The sequence below is a fragment of the Prionailurus bengalensis genome, chromosome E1 (genome assembly GCF_016509475.1).
Source record: "Prionailurus bengalensis isolate Pbe53 chromosome E1, Fcat_Pben_1.1_paternal_pri, whole genome shotgun sequence".
Classification (NCBI taxonomy): domain Eukaryota; kingdom Metazoa; phylum Chordata; class Mammalia; order Carnivora; family Felidae; genus Prionailurus; species Prionailurus bengalensis.
In genome coordinates this window covers 3,075,289-3,091,221 of record NC_057347.1, presented here as the reverse complement: position 1 = coordinate 3,091,221, position 15,933 = coordinate 3,075,289, and the positions used below count along the sequence as shown (strand labels likewise).

Below are 15,933 nucleotides of genomic sequence, written 5' to 3'. Positions count from 1 at the left end.
CAACTCCACCTCTCTCTGCTCAGTTTTCTGACCTGTATAAAGGGGGATACTACTACCTACTTCTTCGAGTTGATGATGTAGGTGCTGAGAGACTAGAAGCAGCACGGTGCCTGACAAAAGGATCGTGCACACGGCCTTCAACCTTGCTCCTGGAGCTGGCTTAGAACCAGGGCTTAGGGACAGTGGGGTAGAGGGTTCAAGTTTTAGGTTTACCTCTGGCTTCATCCTTTAACCGCTGTACAGAGACTAACAAAGATTCCTTTTCATCAAGTTCACTTTCTAAAAATGCATTTCGTTCAATGGCCTGATTTAGCCTTTGTTCAAAGTCTTCCAGTGACACTATTGTTGCTCTAAAAAGAAGAAAAAAAAATTGGGAGTCCATGAATTAAATAAATAGCGTGCAAACAGCTAATACAAAAGGAAACTGTCCGTTTAGCTCATGCCATTTCCTGACCTAGAAAGCCTGGCCCAGTTGAAAGAGAATGGTCCCCACCCCCTTGTGACCTCTGGTGGCACTTAGTATCTCGGTGGCTAGTTTGGGCCATTCAATGTATTCTCTTAAATGCCCACCGAAATTCCTTACGGTTCCTTAAAGGAAGGCCACCTATTACACTCTTTATCTCCCCCCTGGATTGTAAACACAACAACCAAGTTGACACATTTCCAAGAAGACTTTCCAACAATTTTAGAGTACATCAAGAATTAAAAATGCGTTTAAGACACCAAGTCCCAGGTCCCGCTCCATTTACTCCCTTCCGTCTCTTCTTCCTGCATTCCTCGTCGTGCTCATTTATTCAACAGACATTCACATGCACCTACTACGTGCCCCCTGCCCACTGCGTGCAGCCTGCTACAGAAATAAAATTCCCTAACCTCAAGTTAGAACTCTTAATGCCTGTGGCCAATTTTATCGAGTCCTATCGGCTGTCAAAATGTCTCTCAACTCCACTCGCTCTCCCCCAACCTTCTGCCCCTGGCTTAATTCCTCATCCATCACCTGGATTACTCCTCAAGGGTCTTCCTCCCTACTTCCAGTTCCTCGGTCCTATCCCATCAAAGTCTGGTGTCCCTCCTTTGTTTAAAAAATTCTTCACGAGGCCCTCACTGCCTCTAGAACGGCTTTCAAAGAGCACACAAGGTTCTTCCCAATCTGGCCCCAACCACTTTCAATCTCATGTTGTGCAGCCACACTGTCTCCACACATGTCAACCAAAGTGAGATATTCCCACCTCCTGAGCCTTCCTGCCTCTCTGCCTTTACACCTCTCTCTTCCCCTGGCTGGCCTCTTCCCTCCTCGCAGACTCCAGCTTCAGGGCCAGCGAAGGCTTCCCCTGCCCCCCCACGGTACGCCAGCAGCCGCCGCCTCTGTGCCCTGGAGCCGCTTGGACACTCTCTTCGCTCGAGTACTGACCGTGTCAAAGGTCCACGTCGGTCCCACCCGAGGGCAGCGGCTAGCTTACCTCTGTCATCCTCAGCTCTAGCATCAAGCCAGGCATGTAGGAGTCACTCAGACATTAAGGAAAGAACTACCAGACAGTAATTGTAAAGTAACAGGAATCAAGTTTGGAATGGTTCAGAAACAACTCATTACAGACTGCAGAAAAGCTCAGCAAGAGTAACAACAGCAAGCCACTCTAGGCTGTGCGGCAGAATCGTGACGAAAGCAGTATTCTGAGAAAATCCACAGGTTAGCATTTAAACTGAAGAGAAGGAGAAGGAGTAAAGATGTAAAGACAGATCAGTGAGGAAGTCACTACAGAATTCAGGCAGAAGATGTGGGGCCTGCCAGAAGTGTGGCAGCACTAAGAACACAGAGGGAAAGACAGAGGAGTAAAGCAGAGGTGTTTAAAAAACAAAACAGAACACCAACAGGACCAACAATGGTAATGAAGGACAGAAGAAGGACAAACAGGGAGAAAACCCTGGAAGGGCATTATCTGGAGAGAGACGGATCGATTTAGCACCAACGTGATGAAATACCAGAAGGCGACGTTCTGGGACCAAGATCTAGGTGACAGGCTAAGCTGAGAGTTGACAGATCTTCAACCCTGATCGCCAAGTTGCTTGTTCTAACCAAGTGCACAGCATGCATTTACCTCTTTGCTCGCTCCAGATCATCGTTGGCCTGCTCCAGCTCTCTCACATACTTATGCAACTGCTCCTTAATGGCCCGAGTCTGACTTAAATCATCTTCTAATACCGAGACCTGCTTGTAGCTCTGTGCATACTGATGTTCTAGTTTCTCCTGAAGGCATGGGTATAGGAAGGAAAGTGTGTGTGATTAATATAGAGTTGTCCTTAGCAAAGGAAGTAACCCAAACTATGAGGGCAGGGATCCAAGGAAATTACCCGCAATCTGAGGTGATGGTACTCCTCTCCTCCTTACAATATTAAAAAAAAAAAAAAAAAAAAAAAAAAAAAAAAAGACATTCATTCCAAGCACCTTAACTCATAAATTTAGAGAGTCAACCATTCTCCCCTCAGAAAGAAATCTAAAAATGACCTCTCTGAAAAGAAGTTACTTCACTATTTTGTGAAACTACTGCCTCAACCCCACACTTGGGGAGGGGGTTGAACTCTGGGTTCTCAGGCTAAACGCGGCCCGGGTGAGCACAGAGAGGGAGACCACCACCCAGAGCCCCACTGCCCTAGCTCTCACCTGTGTCCCCCCACCCTTCCCCAAACCATAACCCCACCCCACGCCCAGGGGCACAGAAACCCTCAAGCACTTGGCTAAGGCAGGTGATGGACAGCAACAAAGGGGGTTAATCCTTTAACTCCTAGAAATCCCTTTTTAAAAAGGGATTTTTTTTTTAACCCCAAATGAACTTCAAAAGTAAAGAGGCTATGAATAATGGAATAAATGTGTATTTCATACAAAATAATTTTAAAGTGCCACCAAATGAGGCAATCTTGAGCAAATCAGGCAGCTTTGGAAAATGACAGAATGGCCACGTGTCATGAGAACACGATCGCTAAAAACCGGACGGCTACAGGGTTTCTAAGTGAACTCCTAAACCCCAAACCACCTTCCCCTTGGTTCCATGAAAGAAAAGTTTATTCCGAAAACTCACTTTAAGGCTTTTTTTTTTTTTTTTTTTTTCTGACTGCTGCTCTTAAGCTCCACCCAAAAACCGTATCCCTCATGTGAACACAGCCCAGCGCATTCGACACCAGCTTGTAAAGCTGCCACAGTTACCTTTAGTGCTTCGACTTCATACTTCAGTCTCTGGTTATCGGCCTGCAAGTCTCTGTTCCTCTGTTCAGCCTGTACTAACTGTGCCTCCAGCTCTGCTTCTAATTCTCGGCTTCCCTCCTGGAATTCAACTAGCTCATCCCGAGCTTCCTGGAAGCTGATCACAGACAGAGTGGGAAAGAGGAGTTACAGGGGGAGTCCCAGGGTCCGCGGGAAGACGATTGCAGGTCAGGTCAATGACTGTGCCCGAACGCTGGTGCTACCACAAAATATACTACGCGATAAAGACAGTCTGTCTTACATCACTTATTCTAGGCTCAGGGTTCAGTGAAAGTGACTTAAAAGGTCCAAAAGGACTCACATTTTACACACTCACCCCTAAGTCTTTTTTTTTTTAATGTTTATTTATTTGTGAGAGAGAAAAAGAGAGAGAGCATGAGCAGGGGAGGGACAGAGAGACTGGGGAACAGGGGATCCACAGTGGGCTCTACATTGACAGCAGACGGCCTGATGCGGGGCTCGAACTCCTGAACCATGAGATCATGACCTCAGCCGAAGTCAGACGTTTAACCTGAATGAGCCACCCAGGTGCCCCTCCCCTAGATCTTTCTTATTTAAGGTATTAATAAAGAAACACACATTACTATGCCACAAAGTACTGTTAAGTGTTTTTCAGTACAACTGGTTTCCTTTGTAATTTTATTATTTAATTGTATGCACTGAAAAACATTATTTTGGGGCGCCTGGGTAACTCTGTCAGTTAAGCATCTGACTTAATTTCAGCTCAGGTCATGATCTCGTGGTTCGTGGGATTGAGCCCCGCATCAGATCTGTGCTGAAGCAGGGAGCCTGCTTGTGATTCACTCCCTCTCTCTCAAAATAAATAAATATTTAAAACAAAACAAACAAAAACACGTTATTCTGAGAAGGGGTCCACAGGTTTCCCCAGCCAATTGAGGCATCTATGACACAAAAAAAGATTCAGAGCCCCTGACATAAACAGACCCCTCCTATATCCATCAGCATAATTTACTTGGCTTCGATGAAATAGCAAAGAAAGGTTTGATAAGGCTTAACAAGCTTTATATACCAAAGTAGGAAAGTGTGTGTGTGTTAAGTTGCATTTTAAAAAGAAATCTAAGGGGCACTTGGGTGGCTCCATCAGTTGAGTATCCGACTCTTATTTTTCAGCTCAGGTCATGATCCCAAGGTCATGGGATCAAGTCCTGCATCGACCTCCCCATAAGCATGGAGCCTGCTTAAGATTCTCTCTCTCCCCCTCTCTGCCCCTCTCCCCCACTTGCACTCACTGCTCTCTCTCTCTCTAAAAATAAAAGATAAAGAACCAGAAAGAAATCTAAAGACAAATTTGGTGCTTAAAGGGTTATTAATATAAAAGGCTTCCCCAACTAATTAGAATAATTGAGGCTTCTATTAAAACACTCCATTTCTATTAAAGCTCTCCTCCCCTCTCCAAAGCTTCGCTAGCTCCAAACACTGACAGCACTTGCCTGAAGAGAACTAGCTGTATGAAGCCCTAGACAGCTTATCAGAATCTCCCAAAGACCAAAGGATGAGACAGAATCAGCACACACACAGCAGGCCAAATGTAAGAGGTCAACTACCGAAGAAATCACAAACATGAAGTTTTCTTACTGTTCTAATAATTTGAATAAAATTTTATGGCATTTTTATACTATGTAAATACAAGCAATGCTCTATTTCCAGAATCCCAAACCCAACCCCGAAACTCTAAATTTAGCTTTATGTTAAAATATACACATATCTGCACACGCTGGCACTGGTATTCCAAACGCCTTCCCCTAGTTTCAGGATGCTTTTCAATATCATTACCTTTGTTTATACTTCAAGGAAAGTTCCTTCCAATAAGCAGTTTCCTCCTTTAAACTTGAAAAATTTGGTATATCTTCACCATCCATGATCAAGAAAGCCTGTGAAATATTAAAGACAAACTTTTAATGTTTGTTTATTTTTTTTGAGAGCAGGGGAGGGGCAGAGAGAGAGAAAGACACAGAATCCGAAACAAGCTCCAGGCTCCGAGCTGTCAGCACAGAGCCCAATGTGGGGCTCGAGCTCACGAACCGTGAGATCATGACCTGAGCCATAGTCTGAAGCTTAACACACTGAGCCACCCAGGCGCCCGTGAAGACAAACTTTTAAATAGAGAACGGGGCACCTGGCTGACTCAGTCGGTGGAGTGTGCAACTCGATCTCGGGTCATGAGTTCAAGCCCCACACTGGGCAGAGAGCATACAATAAATTGATAGATAACTGACAGCTATTTTTTTTTTAATTTTTTAAAACAATAGAGAACATAGGAATCTAAAAGTAGAAAATCTGGGACAACATGAAATCTACAGCATTTTGGAGGGAGTTAAACATGACAGACCCTGAGGGTGATTAACTATTATAATTCGGACACACAAATCATCTTACTGCCCAACCTCAGGGACCCCCAATGTTCTGGATAAAGTCAGGAGAGTATATCAACAACGTGCTCTGGTATAGAGGCACACGAGGCACTTTGGGTCAAAGCCCTAGGCTATACAGGAACTGGCCCTGCGGAATCGTCCAGCACACCGGGCTCCGGCAGCTGCGTTCCAGCCAGCTGATCTTCTGGGAATCGAGTGACAGAACCAAGTTTACTGCCCGAGCTGATGCTACTATAGCATGTCCCCCTCTGGGGTACGATTGCTTCAAAAGACCTATCTGGGACATTTCATGCCAGGTGACCATACTAGGAAATCGGGTACCACATTCTCAATAATTTACTATTATTACACTTCTTTTAAGTCCAAAGCTTCCTCCATAAGCTCACTAATCCCCCAACTTCAATGTTCTCTAATCTTGGTTGCTCACCCAAAGCATTTGGCGGGGGGGGGGGGGGAGGGGGGGGGAGATCTATTCACTTAACTTTGCATGTGGACTATCTAAAAACTCCAACTGGCCAGAAAATGAAATACCAAGGTCATTGGGCTCACTCTACATTCATAACTAGAGTGTCTTACCTCCTACAACCCCCTCCCAAGTATCCCATTTTATATTCCAGCAATACTGTTCAAAACTGTCTTAACATGACATTCTGTTTCAGATCTGGATGCTCCTCTACCTGGAATGGCTCTCCCGTCCTTGTGCATTTGGAAAGGGTCTACTTGTCCTTTCAAACCTCGCTGCCATCCCTTCCAGAAAGCCTTTCCTAGCCTCACCCAGACAGCACTAAAATCCCCTACACTCCTGTCTGCCATTATACCCCACACTTGCTTTCCTGAATATACTTACCACACAGTAATGCATTTGCTTAAACCATCAGGCTGTGCACTGTTCTTATTTCTACCCCAACACAATGCCTGCACAATAGCAAGATACTCAATAATATTAACTACATTAAACCAAAATTGGATCAACCTAATCCATACTGGGCAGCAAGAACTAAAGACCAGCTTTAGAAGTAAATGAATAGAAACTTGGGGTTGCAGAGAACTTGGGAGTTCACAGAGCACGATCCACTCACAAAGGCTGAGCAAGAAGTCACAAACAGGAAACTCCAACTTCAGGGTGGGTATACCAGACAGGTAGGTACAAGAGTGATTTCTCATGGAATAATAGTAACATATAACTTCACACACTTGGTTTGAGGCCAACTGCAGTGTTCTGTTTCAGTCCAACCTCTCCTAACCACACCACCCAGTATCACTTTCGACATGTTAGTCAATCTCCCGATTATCTGAAATTACCAATCAGCCTAAGAGTTCTTTGAAAACAGATGGATTCTTGACACACTCCGCCTCTCTCATGGTACCAAGCACAACACTTTGCTCAGAGAAAGTACTTAGTGCTTTCTAGCTTTTCCTGAGCAACTGCTACGTGTCAGACATTGTTGAGCACTGGAGAAGTATTGAGTGCACCAAGTGCCCCCTCCTCTAATGCGATCACTCCTCCACGGCACACTTCTGTCTGTGTTACCCTGCTCTTGGAGATGCCCTTATGGCCCAACAGCACATTAAAATGTAAGCTGCACGGAGTGAGGAGTCCTGCTGAGACCGGCTTCCAGGGCTCCAGTTCTGCCATTAAACTCCTTAAGCGATATGCTTACCCTCTTAACCGTTTTTTTCATCTAATTAGAGTTTGGACTAGATGACTTAAGGTTTCTTCAAGTAGGTATACTGACTAGTAAACATTACTAATTTTATAATCCTATCCCTTCATCAAAGCTCCCCATCCCCACTCCATTTTCCCAGTTGTAGGGGCAATCTTATTTGTAGCTACAATATGTAGTGAGGTGTGAATGATGAGGCCAGTCCAGAAGTATCTGTATCCCAAAAGAGTATCTGAAGCCCCTGAAGGCATCACCATGTGCTATCAATAACTCTCGAGAGTTCCTGCCTAAGTCACTGAGGGAAGGGACCTATTTCATATTAACAAGCCAGATGAAGATATAACTTCAGCACACGAGAGCAAGCATCCAAACATGAGGCAACAATCGCTGTGTCCTCTGAATGCTCTACGTAAGGTCTTTCCCCAAAACGCCCCCAAAAATGTGGGTTACATTTGAAATCTATGAATTCAGCCCTACAGAAGCTCACAGGCACGGGTCTTCAATTTTGGATAGATGCACTGGTCACTTAAACAATAGCAACCACATACCAATGTGCAATTCAAATATTCGGTTTTTTAATACACAATCCAATAAATTACGGTTTTGCAAAACGTTATGAAGATCAGAGGAACACAAGAAGCAAAGTTTGCTGCTACCTGCTCTAGCTCAAACAAACATCTGTAGAAAAAGGAAAGGTTCCCAGCTAGTTCCTTGAGGGCAGGACCAGTGTCTCATTTATAAATCCCTCCTCCATCACCAGAAACATGCGACACAGTAGAAATTCAACAAATATTCACACTGATTTATAACCTTTCTTTCGTTATTCCCTCTTTACTTTCCAAAGTAATGCTTTCCTTTATTAATATCTAAATTCCTATTCCAGGAATGGCATAAGTAAAAAGATTTGTGAGTTTATTTCTACCATGTATTAAATGGGGATTATAAAACCTATCGTTCTTGGCTAGACAGAATAATCTGTCCGATGCACGCCAAGCCATATTCGTAGTCACTTAAAAGCCTCCAAACAGGCTCCACATCGAAGAATATGGAGCTTATGGGACGTACAGGGGACAGCTTTGGAGACACCACCACAAGCTTGCCATCTAAAATGATCACTATCCAGGGGCACCCGGGTGGCCCAGTCAGTTGAGCATCCGGCTTCGGCTCAGGTCATGATCTCACCGCTTATGAGTTCAAGCCCCGCGTCAGGCTCTGTGCTGACAGCTGGAAGCCTGGAGCCTGCTTGGGATTCTGTGTCTCCCTCTCTCTCTGCCCCACCCCTGCTTGTGCTCTGTCTCTTTCAAAAATGAATAAACATTTTAAAAAATATTTTTTTAAATAAAAAAATTAAAAAATGATCACCATCCAGCCCTTTGGTCTTAAATATAAATGGACAACCAAGAACCACCAGACAAATGAGAAAACCCAGCGGTGTGAATAAGAAAACCCCAGGACCTACTGAACACAGAGGAAACAGGTAAATTCAGACAATGAGAGAATTTTTTTCTCACATTAAGATCTCAGGGGGGTCACTTCCCACACGCTTCCTGAGACAGTTCCAGGGGAGAGAGAACCAAGACCTAGGCTGGACAGCAAAGGATACAAGAAACGGTGGCTCCAATGTTGGACTGCAAAGAGAGGTCCCCAGATGAAGCCTAGTCCATCAGGCCAAAGGAGTAACTCAGCCAGATGGACGGCTCCAGAAAAAAATGAGGAATCCCAGCTTCTGAGTGGGAAGCTGGAAAAACGTAAGGTTGTGATGAACACACATCACTCCTATGTCTGTAAGAAAAAAAGTAGGAGCACTGGCTGGCTCAGTCAAGGGAGCACGTGACTCTCAGATTTCAGGGTTGTGAGTTCAAGCCCCATGCTGGGGATAGATATTACTTCACATCTTTTTTAAAAAAGAAAAAAAGTAAAAACTTCTGAGAAGTGAAACACACTGTTAGAAAGTCTTAAGCTTTATATACATTTTAAAAGATTTCAAGTCTACAATGTTTAATTTGTTGATTTACATTATTTTATGCAAATGAGACAAGTTCCATATTTTATAGCCATCAGTGAAATTCCTATTTTTTTCCCTTAAATTGGCCATAACTTTAGGGGCGCCTGGGTGGCTCAGTCGGTTGAGTGTTCGACTTCAGCTCAGGTCATGACCTCACAGTTTGTGGGTTTGAGCCCCACATAGGGCTCTGTGCTTGACAGCTCAGAGCCTGGAGTCTGTATCGGACTGTGTCTCCCTCTCTCTCTCTCTCTCTCTCAAAAATAAACAAACATTAAAAAAATTTGTTTTTGTTTTAATTGCCATAACTTCTGTGTGTTGCTCCCTTGTAAGGTTCTAGGATTTGGTGAACAAGTTTGTATTATTTTTTTAAGCCTTAATTTTGTAGACTTTGAGGATAATACTTCTTCTCCAAGTATTTCTTGTCTTTGTAGCTAATATTCACTTGGCAGCCATCTTGGTCCCTTCAAAATTCACTGTCATGCTTTGGACCTTCTCTAGATTACATATACGCCTTTCTGAAATTGAGTGATGGGTGCCCCCTCAGAATTTCAACATGTTTTTAAGTTTTCAGTACTCTCTCTGCTACGGGACAGCAATTGCTATGGGTCTACTGTGTGGTCCACGGGCTGGAGTCCTTACAGAAGTTCATAATGACCATCAGATGCCGTCCTGGGCAACTGACATTTCTTTGAATGTGTTTTAATGTGGAGTCAATCCTTCTACAGCTGTTTTTAATCTAAAACTGCCAAATCTGAAACTTCTCTGGGGGAGGCTGTTCTGTTGTTCCCGGCCCATTTACACGGATCTTAAGACCCGAATGCGGTTAGGACTTTGAAGGGCACTTAGTAGTGTTCCCTGAGGAATCTCACTATTTACACTTGGGAGTGTGCTATAAAGTACCCATTTGTCCCTGATTTTTGGTTCTTAAATAGGGCCATATTCTTCACAAAACTACCAACGTTTCCATCAGTACTCTCTGGTGACTCAGGTTTTAAATAGACTTTCCTGAGAAACTTCTTGAACGGCTAGCTCTATTTCTTGTGTCCTCCTTGTCCAACTACTTAGTTCAGTGTCAAATAACACTAGCAAAATTAATATGCGTTTTTACTTCACACATGTGTCTCTTATTCTCTTGATGCTTATTTGAACTGAATGTTGACTACGATTTTTGCAATTAGAGGCTGCTTTTACAACGTGCTTATTGGCCCCTGAAACAGTAAAATCTACACCTGAAACCTTTTACTAAAGTGACCATCATCTCTTCCGGAACAAACCAATTAAAAACATTTAACCCAGGAACATGGGGTAGAAACAACACAGCATAGTAGCTGAAAGCCCAGATCCCGGAGCCAAACTGCCTGGGTTTGAATCAGACTCCTCTATTCATTCACTCACTGGGTGACCTTGAGCAAGTTACTCAACCACAGTCCCCCAGTTCCTCACCTGTACAATGGGGGTCATAACTAAAATAAGGTTGTTATGAAGATTAAGTGAGTTAATATGTGTAAAGTACTTAATACTGGGCCTGGCACATAGTAAATGTAGCATAAATTTTGTTAAATTGTAAAAAAAAAAAAAAAAAAATTGTTCAGTAGTGGACCTTTGAAATACGACCACAAAATAAATGTGCTTCAGAATTTATAACATACAGGGGCGCCTGGGTGGCTCAGTCGGTTAAGCGTCCGACTTCGGCTCAGGTCACGATCTCACGGTCCGTGAGTTCGGGCCCCGCGTCGGGCTCTGGGCTGATGGCTCAGAGCCTGGAGCCTGTTTCCGATTCCGTGTCTCCCTCTCTCTCTGCCCCTCCCCCCGTTCATGCTCTGTCTCTCTCTGTCTCAAAAATAAATAAACGTTAAAAAAAATTTTTTTTTAATAAAAAAGAATTTATAACATACAAATGATTCCTTAAAAGTTAATCTCTTCCAGAAGGTATACACACAGTCTGGTGAAACCACCATTACTGAAAACATTTTTAAAACTTCTTTTGGAACAGCCTTGAAGACCCAGATTAGAAACTAAAAAAAACAAAACAGTTACTTCTTTGTGGTCACACCTCGTTCTTACTGCTTCCTGATTGGTATTATCCAGTTTTATCATTCTGATTTTATTCATGAGAAATAACCTTTTCCAGAAATCAGAATTTTTACAGATGACAAACACTTGCTACCACTGCCGATATTCAAAAGATCTTCTCAGGGGCTGTAAAGAGGAAGTCGGTTCAGTTTGCCTCAGGTTACAGCGGGAGGATGTATTTACTGTGTTACTTGAAACTATGTAACTGGAGATATTAAGGCTATACAGAGTTAGCCAATATGGAAAACTACACTGCTAAAAAAAAAAAAAAAAAAATTTTAAGCTATTAATGACACGTCAATAATCTCAGGAAGCTGCAATCAAAGCTGATAAATTTGTCCTCTCCCCTGCTACCCAAATCTTCCCTCAATGCCGTGTCTCACACAGATGGGGTACAGATCTCAAAAGTATGACAACTTTTACATGGGGGCAACATCATACTGTATGTGACCTTTGGATATCTAGTAACTGACAAATCAGCTCATCTGGATATGAAACAGCCTGTCCAAAATGCTGTACTTACAGAGAACCTACTTTTTGTGCAATGAAATAAGAAAATTCATTTCATGTGATGTTGTCATCTTGTTAATGGTTGTATTAGAGACTTAATGAGATTGAGAGAGTTCTTTTGGAATTCACTATAGGTAATGTGTATGCATTTTAACCAAAATCTTGTACTTCTCCCAAAGGTGACATTTACGGGTTTTGGTGGGGTTTTGTTTGTTTGTTTGTTTGTTTGTTTTTTACTTTTCAAAGCTCATCATAAATATGCTCTCCCTTTCAGGCCTGTCAAATTTCTTCCCCTACCTCACGAAGTGGTCAGGAACTTCTGCCAGAAGTAATTTTAAGCGTCAGTAACTGCATTTATGTCAGCGCAATTTAAAATGAGAATAAAAATAAGTTTTGCAGATGTCGTGAAAGCAAGATCTAAGTTTTTACTGAGGTTCCTACTTACTCTGAATGTCCCTTATCCAACTTCCATTTATTTAACAAACCAAAACAGAACCGAAAAAAGAACAGCTTCGGAAGAGTCAGCCACTGCCACCTGGACCGGGCCAACCTCTAACCAGGGCCAACCCAACTTTCCTCTTGTTCCTTATAATCTCTCAGTCGTAGATGTGAATTTTAATAAAAATTCGGAAGAGAGATCTTGCTCAGCTCCCCGTTGGTTCTCTTCAACCCACGAACTTAAGGCTGCATTTTACCGCACTTCGTGATTGAGCGAAGCCACTAATTACTCTGGTTCACAGGTGGAGGATACAAAACGATTAGCCAGCACAACCCACGAACGTTCCAGACAGAGTTAGAATCTTCTCTATGACTGGGCAGCAAGCAGGTAAATGTGCTCAAAAAACAAAAACAAAAAACAGGTGAATGCACCTTCTCCTAGCTGTCGGCACAGTTTAGACAAGCCAGATTTTCTGCTCTGCTTTCTAGTTGAGAAGGGTATAAAAATCACACACACACAAATGTGATTCCGAGCCCAGAGACGTGTCTACGGCCATACCACCCTGAACACGCTGTGTGATCTCGGAAGCTAAGCAGGGTCGGGCCTGGTTAGTACTTGGAAGGGAGACCGAGCCCAGAGACGTAAATTCTGATCCACACGAAGCCTTTCACCACTTGTAGACTCCAAAGCCCAGGAGAAATCACTTACCACCTACCGCCCTCCACCCCACCTGGGCTCAATGACCCCCCCCCCCCTCGGCCGCCGGGGGTGCTCTCTGTCATCCGGCAAGAACAGAATCAGGCACAACAACGGCTGGGCGATGAGGTTCCAAACAGGCAGCAACGAGGGTTCTGAAATGCGTCAGGGCGCTACAGAACTGGGATTTAATCACCAGCGCTCAAAGAACCCTCACTCGCTTGGCAAAACTTAAAAGGTTACTTTGTTGCTAACCACCAAAAAAAGGGGGGAGGGGGAGGGCGAGCACAAGCAACCCAGACACTTTTCCCAACTCCGGGAGGGGCGAGGAGTCACGGCAGTGTCACCCGAGCCCGACGTGGGCTGCTTCCGCTGTCGCCCCCAGCGGGGAGAGGCCACGCGAGCTGGGAATCCGAGCGCACAGCCCTCCAGGACGAAGGGACCTGGGGGGGGTGGGGGGGCGCGGTGAGGGGAGACTGGGCGCGCCGCTGCCACCTCCGAGCCGACCACTCCTAGCGCCACCAGCGCCCCGGCCCCGGCGCCACGTCCCGGCCTGCGTCCGCGCACCCCTCACCCCAGCCCCACAGGCCGCCCTCGGGGGGCCGCACCTCGGACCAGGGCGGGCAGGGGGGCAGTTGGAGCGGTTGGAACAGTTGCCCCGGGCTGGCCGCCCCCAGAGCCCGGGCCCGGCCCGGCGGGGCCTCACAGCCGGCCCGTGGGCCGGGCAGGCTTCCCCCCCCCCCACACCCCCACCCCAGGGGACAGGCCTCGGCGCCGCCGCCGCCACCCGGCCCGGCCCCCTCGGGAGAAGCCCCGCACCGCCGGCTCACCTCCAATGTGTCAAAAGCGCATGTTCGCCGCCGCTCGACCGCCGTCTCCGCTCCGCTGGCCTGGCCAGGCCCGCCCAGCCGCTCAGCTCCGCTCCCCTCCGCAGCCCAGAGCTCCACTCCGCGCACCTCGGCGCCCGGCTCCTCCCCGACACGTCAGGGGCCGCCCGGCGGGCCGAGGCCATTCTGTGACGCACGGGGCGGGGCCCGGAGCATGCGCGCCAGGGCGCGGACGACCGGGGCGGGGCTGCGGCGGGGACGGCGTCACGAGGAGGGGGCGGGCCGGGCCGGGCGCGCTGACGTCAGGCTGGTGGGGGCGGGGGGAAGAGGGCCTCCGCGCAGGTGACCCCGCGGCGCCGCGGTTCCCCGGAGAACACGGTGAGGTTCGGGGAAGTGACGCCCGCAGGGGTGAGACCTTCCTGCCTCCCGGCCTTTCAGCTACCAAGGTCCTTCAAGTATCTTGTGTTTCAGAGCGCTCATTTGTAAGATGCCTCTCGGCTCAGATTTCACCGCCGACCCCACCCGCCGACCCCCGACCACCTAGCGGATTAACAGGGGTATTCCCGGCCCCCTCGTCCTTCCCACTAAGACCTGTGTACTTTTTACGGCACTCCCCCCCCCCACACCCCGAAATTGTACACCCGTGCTTGTCTTCCTCCGGCAGATTGTGAAGTTCCAGGAGAGCTAGACCCTCCTGTCTTTCTCATCCCAACAGGTGGCTTGGTCCCAGACAGAGTGGGCACTCAAATATACTTGCTGAATAAATGAATGGATTCTTTGAGGGGAATACAAATATATCCACATATATTTTACGTGTCTAAGCGTCGTTTTGTTTGTGCGTTTATGCCTCTGGAGCCCCTGAAGAATGGAATCCTAGGGGACTCGCGAGGGAAGAGGGTTGAGGGGGGCACTCAGCTCAGAAAGGGGAGAAATAAGGATGAGCAACCGCTTGGGGAGTGGAAACTTGAACAGAGCTGTTTTGAAAACAACTCTAGGGGGGCGCCTGGGTGGCGCAGTCGGTTGGGCGTCCGACTTCAGCCAGGTCACGATCTCGCGGTCCGTGAGTTCGACGATCTCGCGGTCCGTGAGTTCGAGCCCCGCGTCGGGCTCTGGGCTGATGGCTCAGAGCCTGGAGCCTGTTTCCGATTCTGTGTCTCCCTCTCTCTCTGCCCCTCCCCCGTTCATGCCCTGTCTCTCTCTGTCCCAAAAATAAATAAACGTTGAAAACAACTCTAGGAACCCTTATAATGTGCAGTGTAATTATCTCTCTGATGTCAGTACTGCTGGGTAGGATCCTTGGGCTTTTTGGACACAATAATGATGTCAAAGGCCTCAAGGCAAAGGCAAGGTGAGTCTGGGAAGGCCAGCTGTGTTTTGGGGGGAAATGGACATAAACTGGAACAATGCAAAATGGATTGTAAGAGGTGTACAAATAATAAATATTGGAGAAGAGATCAATGGGTTAAGGAGGGTACCTTGAGCTAGGCTCGGAAAGCTTCAGGGTTGACAGATCATGATATTGGCTGTAACAGTCGTTCACCTTCATTGTGCCATGTGTGTATACTGATAATTATGCAAAATGTTGACTTGCATACTCCTCACAATGACCCTGCGACATAGGTACTGTTAGTATTCCCGCTTTACAAATGAGGAAACAGAGACTCAGCAAAAGCAAAGTTGCCCAAGGTCAGTCAACTAGGAAAAAAAAAAAAAAAGACTCGAGATCCAAACCCAACTGATCTGGATTGTTTAATTCCAGAAACCACACTGTTACCCCGATTACACTGCCACTCAACTAGGGGGTCTATTAGTAATAACTGCTGTTTATTGGGCTAAAGCACTGTGCTAAGTGCTTTACATCAATTCCCTCCCTCCGTCCACCCAAGCAGCTTGTGAGGCTGGAACCATTACCTTGAGTGTATATGCTGCAAAACTGAGGGTTTAAAGTAGAGTTTAAACCCAAGCAGGTCTTTGTCCAAGCCCAGTGACCTGGGACACTGCGCAAGCTCTCTCAGGGTCTGGGGCTCTGCTTCCCTGGCTGAAGCTGTGCTCTGACCGATGAGGTCACAG

At 46.3% G+C, this 15,933-nt stretch overlaps 1 protein-coding gene across 6 annotated transcripts in view; it reads right to left on the bottom strand.

Moving 5' to 3' along the window:
• Positions 1-15,933, bottom strand: part of NDEL1 (nudE neurodevelopment protein 1 like 1) — a 100,559-nt gene that overhangs the window by 61,131 nt on the left and 23,495 nt on the right. For 3 of the 6 annotated variants that reach the window (XM_043583093.1, XM_043583094.1, XM_043583091.1), the window contains 4 exons: positions 5,051-5,148; positions 3,200-3,353; positions 2,097-2,245; positions 214-350 (listed from right to left, as the gene is read on the bottom strand). In XM_043583093.1, coding sequence (XP_043439028.1) covers positions 214-350; positions 2,097-2,245; positions 3,200-3,353; positions 5,051-5,136 — 526 coding nt within the window. In that variant the 5' untranslated portion in view covers positions 5,137-5,148. Of the gene's footprint in view, positions 1-213; positions 351-2,096; positions 2,246-3,199; positions 3,354-5,050; positions 5,149-13,866; positions 14,056-15,933 lie in introns of those variants that run through there. The other 3 variants (XM_043583096.1, XM_043583090.1, XM_043583095.1) reach the window with 3 other exon arrangements.